At 37.9% G+C, this 17,664-nt stretch overlaps 1 protein-coding gene across 1 annotated transcript in view; it reads right to left on the bottom strand.

Moving 5' to 3' along the window:
* LOC106067895 (uncharacterized) overlaps window positions 1-17,664 on the bottom strand; it is a 98,921-nt gene that overhangs the window by 61,452 nt on the left and 19,805 nt on the right. Inside the window, exons 4-10 of the mRNA XM_056004358.1 lie at window positions 16,397-16,524; window positions 15,245-15,466; window positions 14,290-14,421; window positions 10,775-10,982; window positions 6,889-7,157; window positions 5,359-5,611; window positions 358-464 (exon numbers count right to left, since the gene is read on the bottom strand). Of these exons, the coding sequence (XP_055860333.1) occupies window positions 358-464; window positions 5,359-5,611; window positions 6,889-7,157; window positions 10,775-10,982; window positions 14,290-14,421; window positions 15,245-15,466; window positions 16,397-16,524 (1,319 nt within the window). The remainder of the gene's footprint in view (window positions 1-357; window positions 465-5,358; window positions 5,612-6,888; window positions 7,158-10,774; window positions 10,983-14,289; window positions 14,422-15,244; window positions 15,467-16,396; window positions 16,525-17,664) is intronic.

Here is a 17,664-nt window from a genome sequence, read left to right as displayed (position 1 = left end):
TACCTGTTCACATTACACAACATAAACATTTACCTGTTCACATTATACAACAACATAAACATTTACCTGTTCACATTATACAACATAAACATTTACCTGTTCACACTATACAGCAACATAAACATTTACCTGTTCCCACTATACAGCAACATAAACATTTACCTTTTCACACTATACAACATAAACATTTACCTGTTCACACTATACAACATAAACATTTACCTGTTCACACTATACAACATAAACATTTACCTGTTCACACTATACAGCAACATAAACATTTACCTGTTCACACTATACAACATAAACATTTACCTGTTCACGCTACACAGACGTGATACTAAATCAAGAGCCTACCTGAAGTGTGAAGTTATTTCCCTCTATCAAAATGTATTCCCCCCAGCCGTTCATCGTGTACTCTCGAGCATCCAGCGTTGTGATGTGAGGGTCTCCCCAAGTCGAGGCTAGACACACAAACAATGAACTGCTTATTATTTCAAAGGTTAGATCAACTTACTTCGTCTGTCTGTCCACCTTATGTCTCCCACTCTCCAATCTAACTGAAACTATGTATTACTGTACAGTGTCGATAACAACACGAATCAATTTTTAAAAAAATAACAATTAGGTAATTAACTAGGGGTAACTAATTATTTTTTTAAATTTAAAAAATGGAAATAAATCTTGCAATATTGAGAGATGTGGCCGTAATTAAGAGGTTCTTTCTCCTATAAAAGTATTGTTTTAAAGGTTTTTTTTATATTTTACGTCTGACTTCTTACGTTTCTTAATAAAACAAATAAAAAATCATAAATTAAAAAGAAAAAAAAAACGTTTAAAACAAGGTTAGAAAAACAGTTTGTGTAGAAACACAAACTAAAATCGGTCCCGAAGTGGTCCACCCAGACAGGTAAAAAGGCAGGTTTAAATATTTTCAGAAAGATTATCAGAATGATATTCTAGCAATTTATGAAAAAACTGCGTGTTTAGTTGATTTTAAGAAATTTATTTTTCGCTTTCAGAAAAGAAAAAAAGTAGCCGTTGCATCAGAACTTTAAAAAGTCTAAAACATCATGATTTTCCATATCTTATGTAGTTTTCGAGATCTAAACGGGACGGATGGACGGACAGACCACACACAACTAAAAGCGTCTATTCCCTTTTCGGGGGCCTCTAAAAATCAGACAAAATTAATGTTGAGTGCATTCTCTTCAAGTTTCTCGTTACATCGAAGATCTTTCACAGTACCCCATTATTACTTGAGCAAATAAAATAAAATAAAGATGTAGATCAGGGTTAGCACTATTATAACATTATAATATTGGTTTTAGTGAGCGAATACAAATGACAAGAGATACTAGGGCACATGACCACAAGCATATCTGGAACTTTTGAGTGGGAGGTGCAGCGATTTTTGGTCCAAACCCTAGCCCCATGTTAATCCTAACCTTCCAATGAAAAAGACAGCTCAAATCAAGTGAAATAAAGTAAGACCGGGCCACGGGCCGACAAGGAATTGTAAATGACTATCGAAGCCCATTAAATATGGGGAGGGGGTGGAAGAGTAATAAGAATTAATCATGTAGAGGGTTATCTCTCTTACCATTTTATCGTTGTTACAAATGATTGGAGAAACTCTCTATCTAAAAGGTAACACGTAACTGATACTACGGACTCGTTTTTATAGCACAACAAAATGTGACTTTTCTACTAAAATAAGTCCGCCCACCTCCAAAGGAAGCCCCAGTCGGAGGGAAGGGATGCGATGCATCTTCGGCCCCTTCTACGGTTCAACCACTGGCGGATCCAGGGGGGGGGCGGTAGGGGCGATCGCCCCCCCCCCACTCGGCCGACCCCCCCCCCCCCCGAAGGGGGGGGCGGACGAACTTTAGTATAGGATTCACACAATTTGTATACGAATTTATTACTTATGTTAAAAATATATACTAATTATTTATATTTCAACCTATTTTTAGATTATTTCGCCCCCCCCCTCTAGTATGTTGGCCGATTTGGTGGGGTCGGGAGGGGGCGATGGTATCAATCCCGCCCCCCCTACACTTTCGAGTGGGGGGGCGGTCCAATTTATTGGTAGAAATCACAGCCTGCTAACAAATCAATTAAATATCTATACCCTTGTAACTTGTTATTGATATTTTAACCGATCTTTATATTATGTCGTTCTCTGTTTGCCGATTGGTTAGGGGGGGGGGGACGAATACCTCTTCTGCCCTTCCCACCTAAACCCTTTGAGTGGGGGGGGGCGGTCCGTTTTTATGGAGAAATCATAGTTTGTGAACAAAATTAGTTGAATTAATATATAAATTTTATATTATGTTTCTCCCTTTCTGGTATTTTGGCCGATTCGGTGGGGTGAGGGGGGGGGGGGCGATTGCATGTACGGCCCTCCCCACTCTAGTTCTCTGAGTGCTGGGGGGGGCGGTCCTATTTTTGTGGAGAATCATAGTTTGTGAATAAAATTAGTTGAATATCTATATAATATAAACTACGTATTGATATGTGACCCATTGTAAATATGTCGTACCACACTCTAATCTCAAATTGTATCATTAGTAAATTTAAATGAAAAAGGGTTGTACCAGGTGAGAGGGGCGATACATGCAATCGCATTTCCCCCATCGGACAAATCAATACTTTTTCTTTTTGTATTATAGTTAAGAAATTACAAAATTAAAAAAATCTGTCACTAATATAATTTATATATACTAAAAATTAAATTCTTATATCGAGTCGCCCCATACCTATTCTTTAATGCCAAATGCAATCTTTAGCAGAAATTAGTAAAGGAGCGAGGATTAATCGTTTTCACTCTACCGCCATTCCCATTTCCAGACAGAGTTTTGTAATTTCACATGAAGTTATCATAAGTATTTTAAGAAATACTTTGCATTGGAAAAGTTAGAATTCAAACGAAATTTTTCAGTATAAGAGTCATGATTGAGATGAGTTCTAAACTCAAATAAGGTTTTTATAGTCACCTTTTCCCAACCTTTTCAATCTGATATTTTTCTAGCTAAATAAATTTGGGACTATAACTCACAATTTATACTAGAGTTTTCTTGAAAAATTGTATCGAATAAGTTTTTTTTCGGCGGCGATCCTCAAAGCAAAAATCTAAATATATGGGGTATCCTATCTTTTCAAGGAACAAATCAGTTTTATTTGCAATGTATTATGGGCCTATAAATTCAAATTAGAATATTTTTCAAGTACAACATTATTCGAAAGGTCGTTTTTTAATAGTATGAATAATGAGCTTCAGGTCAGGAGAATGCGTTTCTGCAGTGAAGAATGCAAGAAAACGCTTTTGGCGTCGGGGCTTCGCCCCGAACTTCATTTATGGGTAATGAGTTGTAGATGTCAGGAGAATGCGTTTCTGCAGAGAAGAATGCAAGAAAACGCTTTTGGCGTCGGGGCTTCGCTCCGTACTCCATTGATGAATAATGAGCTAAACTTGTCAGGAGAATGCGTTTCTGCAGTGAAAAAAGCAAGAAAACGCTTTTGGCGTCGGGGCTTCGCCCCGAACTACATTGTGAAGAATGAGCTGTACTTGTCAGGAGAATGCGTATCTGCAGTCAAAAAAGCAAGAAAACGCCTATGGGGTCGGGGCTTCGCCCCGAACTCCATTGATGAATAATGAGCTGTACTTGTCAGGAGAATGCGTTTCTGCAGTGAAAAAAAGCAAGAAAACGCTTTTGGCGTCGGGGCTTCGCCCCGAACTACATTGTGAAGAATGAGCTGTACTTGTCAGGAGAATGCGTATCTGCAGTCAAAAAAGCAAGAAAACGCTTATGGGGTCGGGGCTTCGCCCCGAACTCCATTGATGAATAATGAGCTGTACTTGTCAGGAGAATGCGTTTCTGCAGTGAAAAAAGCAAGAAAACGCTTTTGGCGTCGGGGCTTCGCCCCGAACTACATTGTGAAGAATGAGCTGTACTTGTCAGGAGAATGCGTATCTGCAGTCAAAAAAGCAAGAAAACGCCTATGGGGTCGGGGCTTCGCCCCGAACTCCATTGATGAATAATGAGCTGTACTTGTCAGGAGAATGCGTTTCTGCAGTGAAAAAAAGCAAGAAAACGCTTTTGGCGTCGGGGCTTCGCCCCGAACTACATTGTGAAGAATGAGCTGTACTTGTCAGGAGAATGCGTATCTGCAGTCAAAAAAGCAAGAAAACGCCTATGGGGTCGGGGCTTCGCCCCGAACTCCATTGATGAATAATGAGCTGTACTTGTCAGGAGAATGCGTTTCTGCAGTGAAAAAAAGCAAGAAAACGCTTTTGGCGTCGGGGCTTCGCCCCGAACTACATTGTGAAGAATGAGCTGTACTTGTCAGGAGAATGCGTATCTGCAGTCAAAAAAGCAAGAAAACGCTTATGGGGTCGGGGCTTCGCCCCGAACTCCATTGATGAATAATGAGCTGTACTTGTCAGGAGAATGCGTTTCTGCAGTGAAAAAAGCAAGAAAACGCTTATGGCGTCGGGGCTTCGCCCTGAACTTCACCAGAGATCCTTATAGCGCTGCCCCAGTTGTTTTGTTTTTCGCCGAAGGTTGAGAAATGCTGCTTTTTTTATTCTCATATTTATATATATATATACATATATATGTGTGTGTGTGTGTGTGTGCGCGCGCGCGCGTGTGTGTGTGTGTGTGCACGTTTATGCGTAGGGTTAGGGTTTACTGGGCGTTAGGGTTAGGGTTTGGAAAAAAATCGCCCCCCCCACTCCAAAGTTCTGGATCCGCTAGTGGGTTCAACCTGGTCACGACAACCTTCTTTGACTTTCTATTTAAAATGATTGAATTTGAGTTGAAATGGTGGGAAATGATCTACAAATGGGTGAAAGTGGCAATAAGTAGCATTGGAAGAATTGTGTTCACAAACTCTGAATTCAGCAAGAAATTAAGCCGCCACAAGGGGAAGAGGTGATTGCTCCTACCCCGCCCCCCCCCCCCCCTCTCAGGTTCTCCAGTGCACGTAGCTTCATTCTGAACAAATAGGACGCTTGCTTTAATTCAGTATCTATGTTTTCTAAATCCGACTCACTAGAAATTATACAATATTGTTTAATTATAATATTAAAATAATAAAAAATTAGGAATTTATTAATGATTACAATTGCAATAAATAAAATGTAGGCTGTTTTTGGTTCACCTCCAACTTTAATCCTAGAGCACAATTACGAATTGTTTAATTATTTTTATAAAATATTGTTATCTTCATTCAGGTTGAAAACTTTCATTTCATTTGTGCCACTTATACTTGTAAGTTTCTTATGAACTCTATATTTTCCAAAACAAACTCCATCTATTTGTGATTAAAATGTTTGATCAGTTATCTTACCTGTAACAAAGTCATTAACTGGAGAACAGCCTAAGTCTGGTCTGACCTGGTTAAAGAGGTCACAATAAGCCCAGGTTGATTCTTCACAGCACCAGGTTTTCGGTCGGATATCTTCCTCGACAGACTTGCGTTGGTCATAGAAAGGATCTCTAGTTAAAATATGACCAGATTCAGGACTGCCACTCAAGTACGGAGCGTTCCACCAGCTAGTCCAGTCAGACCACCAATACATATAATGGATGTAGCAACAAAGCTAGAAAAACAAAAGCCTGATAAGTGAACTCGTGAAATGTACACAAGTAAATACTGTTCATATTTGTAGAACAATAATTTGTTATTTATGAGTTTTACAAATCATTTGAATAACGTTTCATGCCTAATAGATCAAGACAATACCTTGGGCTCGAGGCGTCAAGAAAGGAACATAGAAAAAAAAGAACTGTAAAAAATGTAGTAACAAATGTGATGACATTTAGAAATAAATAGATCAAATAGAACTATCAAGGCCTCTATATTAGAAGATCTTTACTATAAAATAAATACAAAAATTAATTTGTTTTACAAATGCATTTGTAGCATTAAAATGTTTATTAATAGGATTCTATCTTTTCACATCAATTCTCAATACAAAAGGAATAATCTTTGTATTTCCTTATGAGTGAACTGAAACAGATGTGAGTGTCCTTGTAGACACCAGGATTGTGTGGGCATGCCATCTTAAAACTCAGCGGCTATGTTTCTTATACAAGCTGAACTGCTTTAAATTACAAAAGGACCTAGGTCTACTTTTCACTGGGCGAAAATACAAATCTGCTATAATATGCAATAACTTGTTGGCAAGGCAACGTGGCATCCCAACTCTTGCGTCACTTGTAAAGTAAAGAGAGAAGAAACACACACAAACACACACACAACCCTCAACATATTTCAATGAAACAAATATGTCCCAGCAGAGTCGGAAAATCTTATAAGCCACCTTTTCATCGTCACTACACCAACACGTCGGAGACTTCTAGCCTCGTTTGTTCTATACTCTTTTATACTATCAGCGCTACTAGGGAGCTTGCGGGCAGATGATGTTAGGGTCATCTATTTCATTAGTCAATGGGCAGGGTGTCACAACGACCAATTGCCTTTATTTTCCCTAACTAAAGTCAGGTATCCATTAGAGTTGGGTCGACTCAGGGGCGCCCTAAAAATCCCGAAATTCAAAATTCCAGTTTTCACCGAGAATCGAACCCAGGACCCCGCACCCCCAAGAAGTCTGTTTGCTTACACGTCATGAACTTCCCTGTGCCCTTTCTATCCATTTGGGTTGTTGCCCTTGTTGTTTTTATTGAAAAAAGAAAAGTCATTGTAATCACAACTTTCCAAGAAATATCAATATAGTAGTTTTTTTTTTTCTTCTTTACGTTAGTCTTACTTTTATACACAACACAATGAACAAGTTTTTTCTATTTATATTTTGTAGAACTGAGTAGATTTATGTGTGAGAGATGTAAAATAACAACATGGACGGCTTCTACTCACTTTATTTAACGTATTCCCAGGAAGTCTGATTCTCATGTGAACTGGACTGATGGCATAGCAGTCAATGTTCCCATGGACACCACGTGACTCAACAAACCACCACTGTGATCCCAATCGGCTTCTAGTACATGGGCACCGAAACAACGCCTGCATGTCATTTCTGAACTTCAGGCTTTGAGTCTGCCAGAGATTCTGCTGGTAAAACTGGAAACATTTTTGTTCTGAGGTCTCGACTTCACCCACTTTATAAATGTATATCCCACGTTTTCCTGTGTTGATACATAGACAGATATTGGACATTTTCAGACATGACGGGAAAATGGTAAATAGCTAAAAGTGTTTTTTTTGTTGGTGTATCCGGTGTGCAGACTCAAGTGTTGCTAAGCAACGTGTTTGTTTGTTTGTTTTATAGCTATTCGATAGTTCTGTGTACATTTTAGCTCTACAGAATCAAAGTTTCCAAGCGCTTCCGTTTCTAGCACAACATTAATTCATTCTGGAGGAGGCATTCACTCTTTGACAGGGGCACAACCTTAATTCATTCTGGAGGAGACATTCACTCTTTGACAGGGGCACAACATTCATTCATTCTGGAGGAGACATTCACTCTTTGACAGGGGCACAACATTAATTCATTCTGGAGGAGGCATTCACTCTTTGACAGTGGCACAACATTCATTCATTCTGGAGGAGACATTCACTCTTTAACAGTGGCACAACATTCATTCATTCTGGAGGAGACATTCACTCTTTGACATTGGCACAACATTCATTCATTCTGGAGGAGACATTCACTCTTTGACAGTGGCACAACATTCATTCATTCTGGAGGAGACATTCACTCTTTGACAGGGGCACAACATTACTTCATTCTGGAGGAGACATTCACTCTTTGACAGTGGCACAGCATTCATTCATTCAGGAGGAGACATTCACTCTTTGACAGTTGCACAACATTCATTCATTCTGGAGGAGACATTCACTCTTTGACAGTGGCACAACATTCATTCATTCTGGAGGAGACATTCACTCTTTGACAGTGGCACAACATTCATTCATTCTGGAGGAGACATTCACTCTTTGACAGGGGCACAACATTCATTCATTCTGGAGGAGACATTCACTCTTTGACAGTGGCACAACATTCATTCATTCAGGAGGAGACATTCACTCTTTGACAGTGGCACAACATTCATTCATTCTGGAGGAGACATTCACTCTTTGACAGTGGCACAACATTAATTCATTCTGGAGGAGACATTCACTCTTTGACAGGGGCACAACATTAATTCATTCTGGAGGAGACATTCACTCTTTGACAGTGGCACAACATTCATTCATTCAGGAGGAGACATTCACTCATTGACAGTGGCACAACATTCATTCATTCTGGAGGAGACATTCACTCTTTGACAGTGGCACAACATTCATTCATTCTGAAGGAGACATTCACTCTTTGACAGTGGCACAACATTCATTCATTCAGGAGGAGACATTCACTCTTTGACAGGGGCACAACATTAATTCATTCTGGAGGAGACATTCACTCTTTGACAGTGGCACAACATTAATTCATTCTGGAGGAGACATTCACTCTTTGACAGGGGCACAACATTCATTCATTCTGGAGGAGACATTCACTCTTTGACAGTGGCACAACATTCATTCATTCTGGAGGAGACATTCACTCTTTGACAGTGGCACATTATTCATTCATTCTGGAGGAGACATTCACTCTTTGACAGTGGCACAACATTCATTCATTCAGGAGGAGACATTCACTCTTTGACAGTGGCACAACATTCATTCATTCTGGAGGAGACATTCACTCTTTGACAGTGGCACAACATTCATTCATTCTGGAGGAGACATTCACTCTTTGACAGTGGCACAACATTCATTCATTCTGGAAGAGACATTCACTCTTTGACAGTGGCACAACATTCATTCATTCTGGAGGAGACATTCACTCTATGACAGGGGCACAACGTTAATTTATTCTGGAGGAGACATTCACTCTTTGACAGGGGCACATTATTCATTCATTCTGGAGGAGACATTCACTCTTTAACAGTGGCACAACATTCATTCATTCAGGAGGAGACATTCACTCTTTGACAGTGGCACAACATTCATTCATTCTGGAGGAGACATTCACTCTTTGACAGTGGCACAACATTCATTCATTCTGGAGGAGACATTCACTCTTTGACAGTGGCACAACATTCATTCATTCTGGAGGAGACATTCACTCTTTGACAGTGGCACAACATTCATTCATTCTGGAGGAGACATTCATTCTTTGACAGTGGCACAACATTCATTCATTCAGGAGGAGACATTCACTCTTTGACAGTGGCACAACATTCATTCATTCTGGAGGAGACATTCACTCTTTGACAGTGGCACAACATTCATTCATTCTGGAGGAGACATTCACTCTTTGACAGTGGCACAACATTCATTCATTCTGGAAGAGACATTCACTCTTTGACAGTGGCACAACATTCATTCATTCTGGAGGAGACATTCACTCTATGACAGGGGCACAACGTTAATTTATTCTGGAGGAGACATTCACTCTTTGACAGTGGCACATTATTCATTCATTCTGGAAGAGACATTCACTCTTTAACAGTGGCACAACATTCATTCATTCAGGAGGAGACATTCACTCTTTGACAGTGGCACAACATTCATTCATTCTGGAGGAGACATTCACTCTTTGACAGTGGCACAACATTCATTCATTCTGGAGGAGACATTCACTCTTTGACAGTGGCACAACATTCATTCATTCTGGAGGAGACATTCACTCTTTGACAGTGGCACAACATTCATTCATTCTGGAGGAGACATTCATTCTTTGACAGTGGCACAACATTCATTCATTCTGGAGGAGACATTCACTCTTTGACAGTGGCACAACATTCATTCATTCTGGAGGAGACATTCACTCTTTGACAGGGGCACAACATTCATTCATTCTGGAGGAGACATTCACTCTTTGACAGTGGCACAACATTAATTCATTCTGGAGGAGACATTCACACTTTGACAGTGGCACAACATTAATTCATTCTGGAGGAGACATTTACTCTTTGACAGGGGCACAACATTAATTCATTCTGGAGGAGACATTCACTCTATGACAGGGGCACAACGTTAATTCATTCTGGAGGAGACATTCACTCTTTGACAGGGGCACAACTCAAAGTTTATTTAAAAACCAACGGGCAAGAAAATGGCGGTAATAAAGAAGAGGTGATGTGAAGATCAACTGCTACCCTTGAGATTAAGAGTTCAGTTCCCGTGTGATTTCAAACGAAAACTTCTTATGTATGTAAAATTTAGTTTATTTAATTATACATATGTAGAGTTTAGTTTATCTAATTATACCTATGTAGAGTTTAGTTTATCTAATTATACATATGTAGAGTTTTTCATTTACAGAAGTACAAAATTGATGTCAACTGTCAACAATTAATGTTGTCTAACTACAAATCTCAGATCCTTTTTACTTTAGACTATAAAGACAAACTTTGTATTTAGAGATTGAATTACGCCTTTCACTACTATAAATATTCTTTAAAGAAAATACAAATGTGTACTTTAGAACTATGGGCTAATGTATTCATTCAAATATATATACCAAGAATTTTGAAACTTTTTTTTTATTTAGTTGGCTACATTGAGGGTCAATTTAGCGACCTTGACAATTTTTAGTTGAATTTGAAAATCTCAAGATATATATATATATATGAAGAGAGTGGAAGAAAGATGGATGGATGGGTGGGAGGATGGATGATTGGATAGATAAATAGATAGATAGATAGATAGATAGATAAGTGTCTAGAATTATTTTTTTGAAATAAACAAACTATACCAGCAGTTCCGTTATTTTTATCCAGATAGGTCGTCAGCGATGTGTAGGTCACTCCAAGGTCAGTGTAACCTTCTTGGTGAGCAAAGCCGACTGCTATCCTGCGATTGGCTACATACTGCCATGTCATGCCGCCATATTTGTAGAAAGTAATAGCGTAGGCCTTGACGCCATCAGTAGCATAGACCACTTGAAATGTATTCTCTTCTTTCTAAATGAAAACGTCAGTCAGTCAGTCGGTTGTAACATTATTAATGTAACAAAATGTTACCTATTTCTAAAGATAATGCACTCCTTGTAATGTATGTATAATGATTTAATACCATAAAATTATTCTTAACGGAAGACTATTTAAAGACATGCCTATTTACGCTGTTTAATCGCATTTATGAGATTTATCTTTTTTAGACTGGCAGAGGAAATAGTGAAAGATGTGGAAGATAAACACTAGCTTCTATTACAGTCAAAGTGTATACTTCTTTAGTGGATACTGTACTCCAATATCATTGTGAAAGTTTGAACGCTGAGCTGAACGAAGAATTCAAGCCTTTGAATGTAAAATCTTACATACAATTGCTGGCTATCAGATATGAAGAAAAGAAATATTCTTGTTCTTAGATCAGCTCTCACTAGTAAAATGTTTAACTTCTTAAATATTAATAGGAACGAAAGATGAGCTGGCTTGGTAATAGCACGATGTCCGAAGAAAAAATGGATGGACAACGTGAAAGAATGGACAGGCCTCTTGATACTCTACTAAGGAGAGCTGCTGACCAGGACGAATTGAGGAATTTGGTTAAGCGAAAGTAAGGTCAAAGATTGGTGATGATGATAATATTTTAATAGTTCATGATGGTTGAAGATGGCGTGGCCAGTTCAATAATTTGGATGAATGTTAAGTTTAAATGGAACAGCCAGAATTATAAATTGTTTTCGATGTTGACAGTGATGTCGTATGACTTGTTAATGTAGTACTAAGTCCTATATAAAGATAGGTGTAATAAAATAGTTAGTGATTCTACAGTTGGATGTAGTCGATATAGAACCAGTTTTGAACTGGAAACACTAAAAGTGTATGTCGTACAGTGAAGAGGTTTCTTGAATTTTCAAGAATAACATTTTCAACAAGCACACGACAGTCGTTCAATTGTCTGCAGAAATGAAATCTAAAAGGTAAACATCAAAATGATTTATCGCATTATTAAATTCTTCTTTAGTATTTTCAAGTCCAAATGGTAGTCATCATGTTTAATTGTTTAAATCTGCAGTCTCACCTATTGTGTTTGATAGTAATCGGTTATGATAATTCATTGTTGAAGAGAGTAAGATTGAACTTGTTTCATGATCTACTTTCTAAAATCTTTCTATTAGCTTCTATATCATGTTACAGTGATCAAACAGATGGGCAAAATATGGAGTGTAACCTGGACACTTTGACATTACGAAAATGGCTGTAACAACTTGCCTAGCAATTCAACAGTTACGAGGAAATATTATTAGGACACCGAGTCAAAACTCTGGTTGATCGTGTTATGATTTGTCCAAATCTAATTATAAGATTTATTAGAATGAAATGCAACTTTTTAAACACGTTTTCCAATACTCAAACATTTCTTTGTATTCATACTACAGTTTAATAACTAAATAGTCGTTCCTGACCCTTGTGTTTGGGTACATTACAAAGGTGGGCTGTAATAGGAGACATTGAATGTTTGGGTACATTACAAAGGTGGGCTGTAATAGGAGACATTGAGTGTTTGGGTACATTACAAAGGTGGGCTGTAATAGGAGACATTGAATGTTTGGGTACATTACAAAGGTGGGCTGTAATAGGAGACATCTTATCTTATCTTATCTTATATAATACAGACGTTACTTCAAAAAAGAAGATGATTACGTCCTACGCGTCATGCATTTAGTCATGCATATTAACCAATGACTTAAATTCTGCCAAGTCACTGGTTTTCCTGGCTAGCTCAGGCAACCCATTCCATGCTCTAATAGCACTAGGAAAGAAGGAGTATTTGTACAAATTTGTCCTAGCATATGGGACGAGGAATGTGCCTTTATCTTTGCGTCTTTCAGAGTATTTTATAAAATTCTGTTTTTGTATTTGAAGATTATGGTTCAGTGTTTTATGTATGATTGCTACTTTACTTTTGAGCCTTCTGTCCTGAAGGCTTTCTAAATTTAGTGATTTTACTAAAGGTGTTACTCTAGTTAAATGTGAATATTCGTTTGTTATGAATCGCACTGCTCTATTTTGTGTCTGTTCTAGTTTCTTAATGTTTTCTTGAGTTGAGGGGTCCCAAACGGAGGATGCATATTCTATTATTGGCCTAACCAAAGTTAAATAACATTTTAGTTTTATGTTCTTATTTGATTTATAGAAATTTCTTTTAATAAATCCTAATGCTTTGTTTGATTTTTTTGTAGTTTCATCAATATGTGGATTCCATGACAGTTTTTCATTTATTATAACACCTAGGTATTTTGCGTTTTTAGTCTGTGTTACTGGTTTGCCATGAATAGGATAAGTGGAATTAATTTGTTTTAGTTTTTTTGTTACTCTTAACAACTGACATTTTTCTGGACATTGAATGTTTGGGTACATTACAAAGGTGGGCTGTAATAGGAGACATTGAATGTTTGGGTACATTACAAAGGTGGGCTGTAATAGGAGACATTGAATGTTTGGGTACATTACAAAGGTGGGCTGTAATAGGAGACATTGAATGTTTGGGTACATTACAAAGGTGGGCTGTAATAGGAGACATTGAATGTTTGGGTACATTACAAAGGTGGGCTGTAATAGGAGACATTGAATGTTTGGGTACATTACAAAGGTGGGCTGCAATAGGAGACATTGAATGTTTGGGTACATTACAAAGGTGGGCTGTAATAGGAGACATTGAATGTTTGGGTACATTACAAAGGTGGGCTGTAATAGGAGACATTGAATGTTTGGGTACATTACAAAGGTGGGCTGTAATAGGAGACATTGAATGTTTGGGTACATTACAAAGGTGGGCTGTAATAGGAGACATTGAATGTTTGGGTACATTACAAAGGTGGGCTGTAATAGGAGACATTGAATGTTTGGGTACATTACAAAGGTGGGCTGTAATAGGAGACATTGAATGTTTGGGTACATTACAAAGGTGGGCTGCAATAGGAGACATTGAAAGTGTAAGCTCACTAGAAGCAGTGCTGGAAATAGATTAAGAAATGATAGACCACCGTAAGCGTCATAAAGTAGGAATTGATTTTAAAATGAATACATTTTTTAACATATGTTCTTAATGTAACTTCCAGAATCTCTACACTAGCTAGAGTCCAATGTCTTTTGTAGACTAGTTGGGGGGGGGTATCTTGGAGAAGTTTTTTTGTGCTGCCTTAAGTCTCTCACCGAACACAACTCTGCTTGAGTCGGGATTCAAACCTTGAGACTCATTAATAGGTATCCAAGCTTAAGTACACATATTTCCAATTCAAGTAAATTATGGTTTGTTACTCACTTGAACTGGGCAAAAATTAACAGAAGAACATCCCGAGTACCAAGAGTATGGTTTTAACTTGTCCCATGTGACAACCAGAACAGTAGTAGCGTTAAAAATGTCCTTGTTCGCTAAGTTGTAATAATTCCTTACCTGTAACAATATACATGAATTCAATACAAACAATGTATAAGTTAGTATTAAGAATCATATTGTCAAATCAAGAAAGTGGTCGTCATATTTGGATCACTTTGAGAAAAATGTCCATAACACTATTTTCTATGTTCCTTGTTGGCTATGAACTAAAAGTAGTGTTTGCTGTTTTAATTGGCAATTGACTATCTTAATAATAATAATAAGACTTGACCTCGAGTCCGAAGATTAGTGGTGAATGCATTATTTTCCGTGGATGCGCAGCCCCAGCAGTGACCTACATATTTAGCCACATCCAAGGCAAGTATAACATAACTACTGTCCGCAGGTGGTCGATTTGGATTTTTTTTCGCCGTCTGCGTCTGTCACCGACAGCAGATTTTCTTTCGGTCTCAAATTTGTATCGCGCGGCCTTTGTGAGTGACCTCCAGCTGTCTCGTTCTGAGGCCGCATGCAACCAGATACTCTCTTCTGTCAGCCAAGGCAAATTGGCGCCTAAGCTGGTCTGTTATGTCTGTTAAGCTGTTATGTCGACCGCCTTTTAGCTCACAAAAAAAAAAAACTGCCTTTGGCATACGTTCTTCCCCCATACAGGAAACGTGCCTTGCCCTTGCCCAGCTTAACTGTCGGACCATAAAAGTCCCTCTGTACTGTCCATACCGGCGTTCGCAAGGACATCTCTGTTTGTTCGGTCTTGCCACTGTATGTAGATGATGGAGTGCAAGCATCATACAACATACATACATACATACATACATACATACATACACACATACGCCTTACATTCAATCATATAGATTAGATATAATGTATCATGACATACATCTAAAGTTGCTCTATTCAGAACGCTCTCTACACTTGACGATGCTCCTGAAGTTCTCGTGCGTTCATACAGATGGTAAAACACTTTCTGGCTGCCATCTAACGGATCCATGTATGTCCAAAACGGGGCGAAGATGTTTTGACCTCTGGAATACGACGAGGCCAGGTCAGGGTAAAAGGCGTTTCGAGGTTCACCAAAAGTGATGGCGCCATTGAACATAATCTGAAATTAAAGGAACAAATCTTTTAAAGGGCTTTCGTTAAAAGTATAGCATAAGTTATAAAGTAAGAATATAACTGTTTTAAAGCAATGCGGAGATTGTCATATGTGGCAAAAAAACAACAACTTTACTTTGACACCTTTCTGGTGTTTCAAGATACAAGGCAAGGAGAGTGACCAGCATGAAAGAACGCAGAGCCAACAAAAAGTTGAGAGAAGAAGCAAGCCTATCTGCAGTATAGACCCAACTTATGCATGCCATGTGTGTGACTAGCTAGTGTACAATAATAAAGAAAGGATAAGCTTTGTTTTTTTAAAGGTATATATTTCGTTTCGCAATGTTTAGCGCTAAAGAATAACGTTTTGTTTTTCTTTTTTCAAATGCCAATATTAGAGATTTTCACGCTGAACTAAATAAGGTCAAGGACGCTTTACAGTTGCCAACTAAGTCAAAAAGAATTGAGCTGTAAATTTAACAATGTCTCAGTGCATGTCGGTTGATCTAAGTATCTCTTTTGTTACAGCTAGCTAGTAACCCATTCGCTTTAGATCAGTTGAAGTCATATAATCTTTTAAATAACTTGTTGATACAAACGGAGAGATTAAACATTTGATTCGGCAGTGATAAGGAGAGAAATAGTATTATTTACAATTTGAAAAAGATAGTTCATCAACACTTCCGTTATTCTGTACACAGGATACAACTATTTCTAGTTTTTTCAGCCCGGTCTGAGCATCTGCAATAGAGGAAGCATTACACTTGTATGACTGAAAGCAAATAAACAAAAGCCTGGTGGTAATAAAAGAGATTGGACGCGAAGATCAACATTGAGTTATTGTGAAAACAATATTGACATTGTTTAGTTCATCGGGAAATATTCAAAATCAACTCAAAAAAAAAAAGGAAGGTTTAGAGTACAAATGGATATTTACATGCAGATATTGATGAGATTTAGATCCAAAAGGAATTCCAGTGCTGAAATATATGGTCTTACTGTACGTGTTCCAGCCAGCAGCAGTCAAAAAGTCATCCAATGCAGAGTCACCATACGAATAAAGCTCTGAAGAGACCAAAAAAATGGATATTTAATTGTATGAATTATAATTTTGAATATATTATTTCAATTTGAAAACGCCCGTTTTAAGGACATCAAACTCTTTGATGGAATTGTACTCGATCATAGAATGGTTTAGCCCAAGAATCCTGCAACAAAGAATGATGCGTGTATAATAGTATAAATGATAAAAGTTCTTCAACTTAACATAATATTTGTTAGTTTTGATCTTCTGCTAAGGATAAGTCAGCGACATAGCTGTTTTTAATGAGCACATTTTCCCCAAGAGTTCAGTGACTTTGTGCCAATGCCTCCTTCTTCTTGAAATCTCATCATAAGTAGAAAGAAAAACTTGACGGGAATCTCGAAAACGGCTCAAACGATTTTCCTAGAAATTAAACAGTCTATGTTTATATTTGGACAAAAATTGCTTATTTACCAAGTTGTGAAAACTCTGGTTTAATTGTTATAATTTATCTGAATTTCTGAATTTGTTAAAACTAAATTAGGCTTACACTTTTTTTATCAATAAAATTGTTCTTAAAGATGTCAAAGAAACTGAATACGCCTTTAGAATGGAATATCGCACTCGACTAAAATGTTTCTTTGTATTCAATTAGATTAGGAGTTGAGTAAACAAATAGAAGTAGAAAAAGATGTATGCAAGTGTAAGCTTCAAAGAAAGAGAAAGGCATAGCCCAAGACACCAAAATCAGACTAATACGCTCTCTGGTCCTGGCTATATTTTTATATGCTTGTGAATCTTGGATGCTGACTGCAGAGCTAGAGAGGAAAATCCTAGCAATGAGATTAAGATGCTACAGAAAGAGCCTAGGTATCACATTTAAATACCACATCACAAACGAAGAGATTAGAGACAGGGTTAGTACACCATAAAGTAAAACTCTATGGCCATATGGACATAGACCATTTTTAGATTCATAAAGTAGAAATTGGATTTTTATAATACCTCTGTTCAACTTATAACTTCATGGAACCTGGTTAGAACCTGGACTCAAAAAGGGATGTAACGAATCCTAAAAAAATGACAATTGATGAATATCGCTGAGAAAAGAATTGGCCACACTGGAGAAACTCTAGTCTTAACGTTCATCAGCATCATCCAACTCCACTGGAGAGTGAGGG

This window comes from Biomphalaria glabrata, chromosome 11 (assembly GCF_947242115.1).
Source record: "Biomphalaria glabrata chromosome 11, xgBioGlab47.1, whole genome shotgun sequence".
NCBI classification, from domain to species: Eukaryota; Metazoa; Mollusca; class Gastropoda; family Planorbidae; genus Biomphalaria; species Biomphalaria glabrata.
This window is presented reverse-complemented; position numbering and strand designations above follow the sequence as displayed.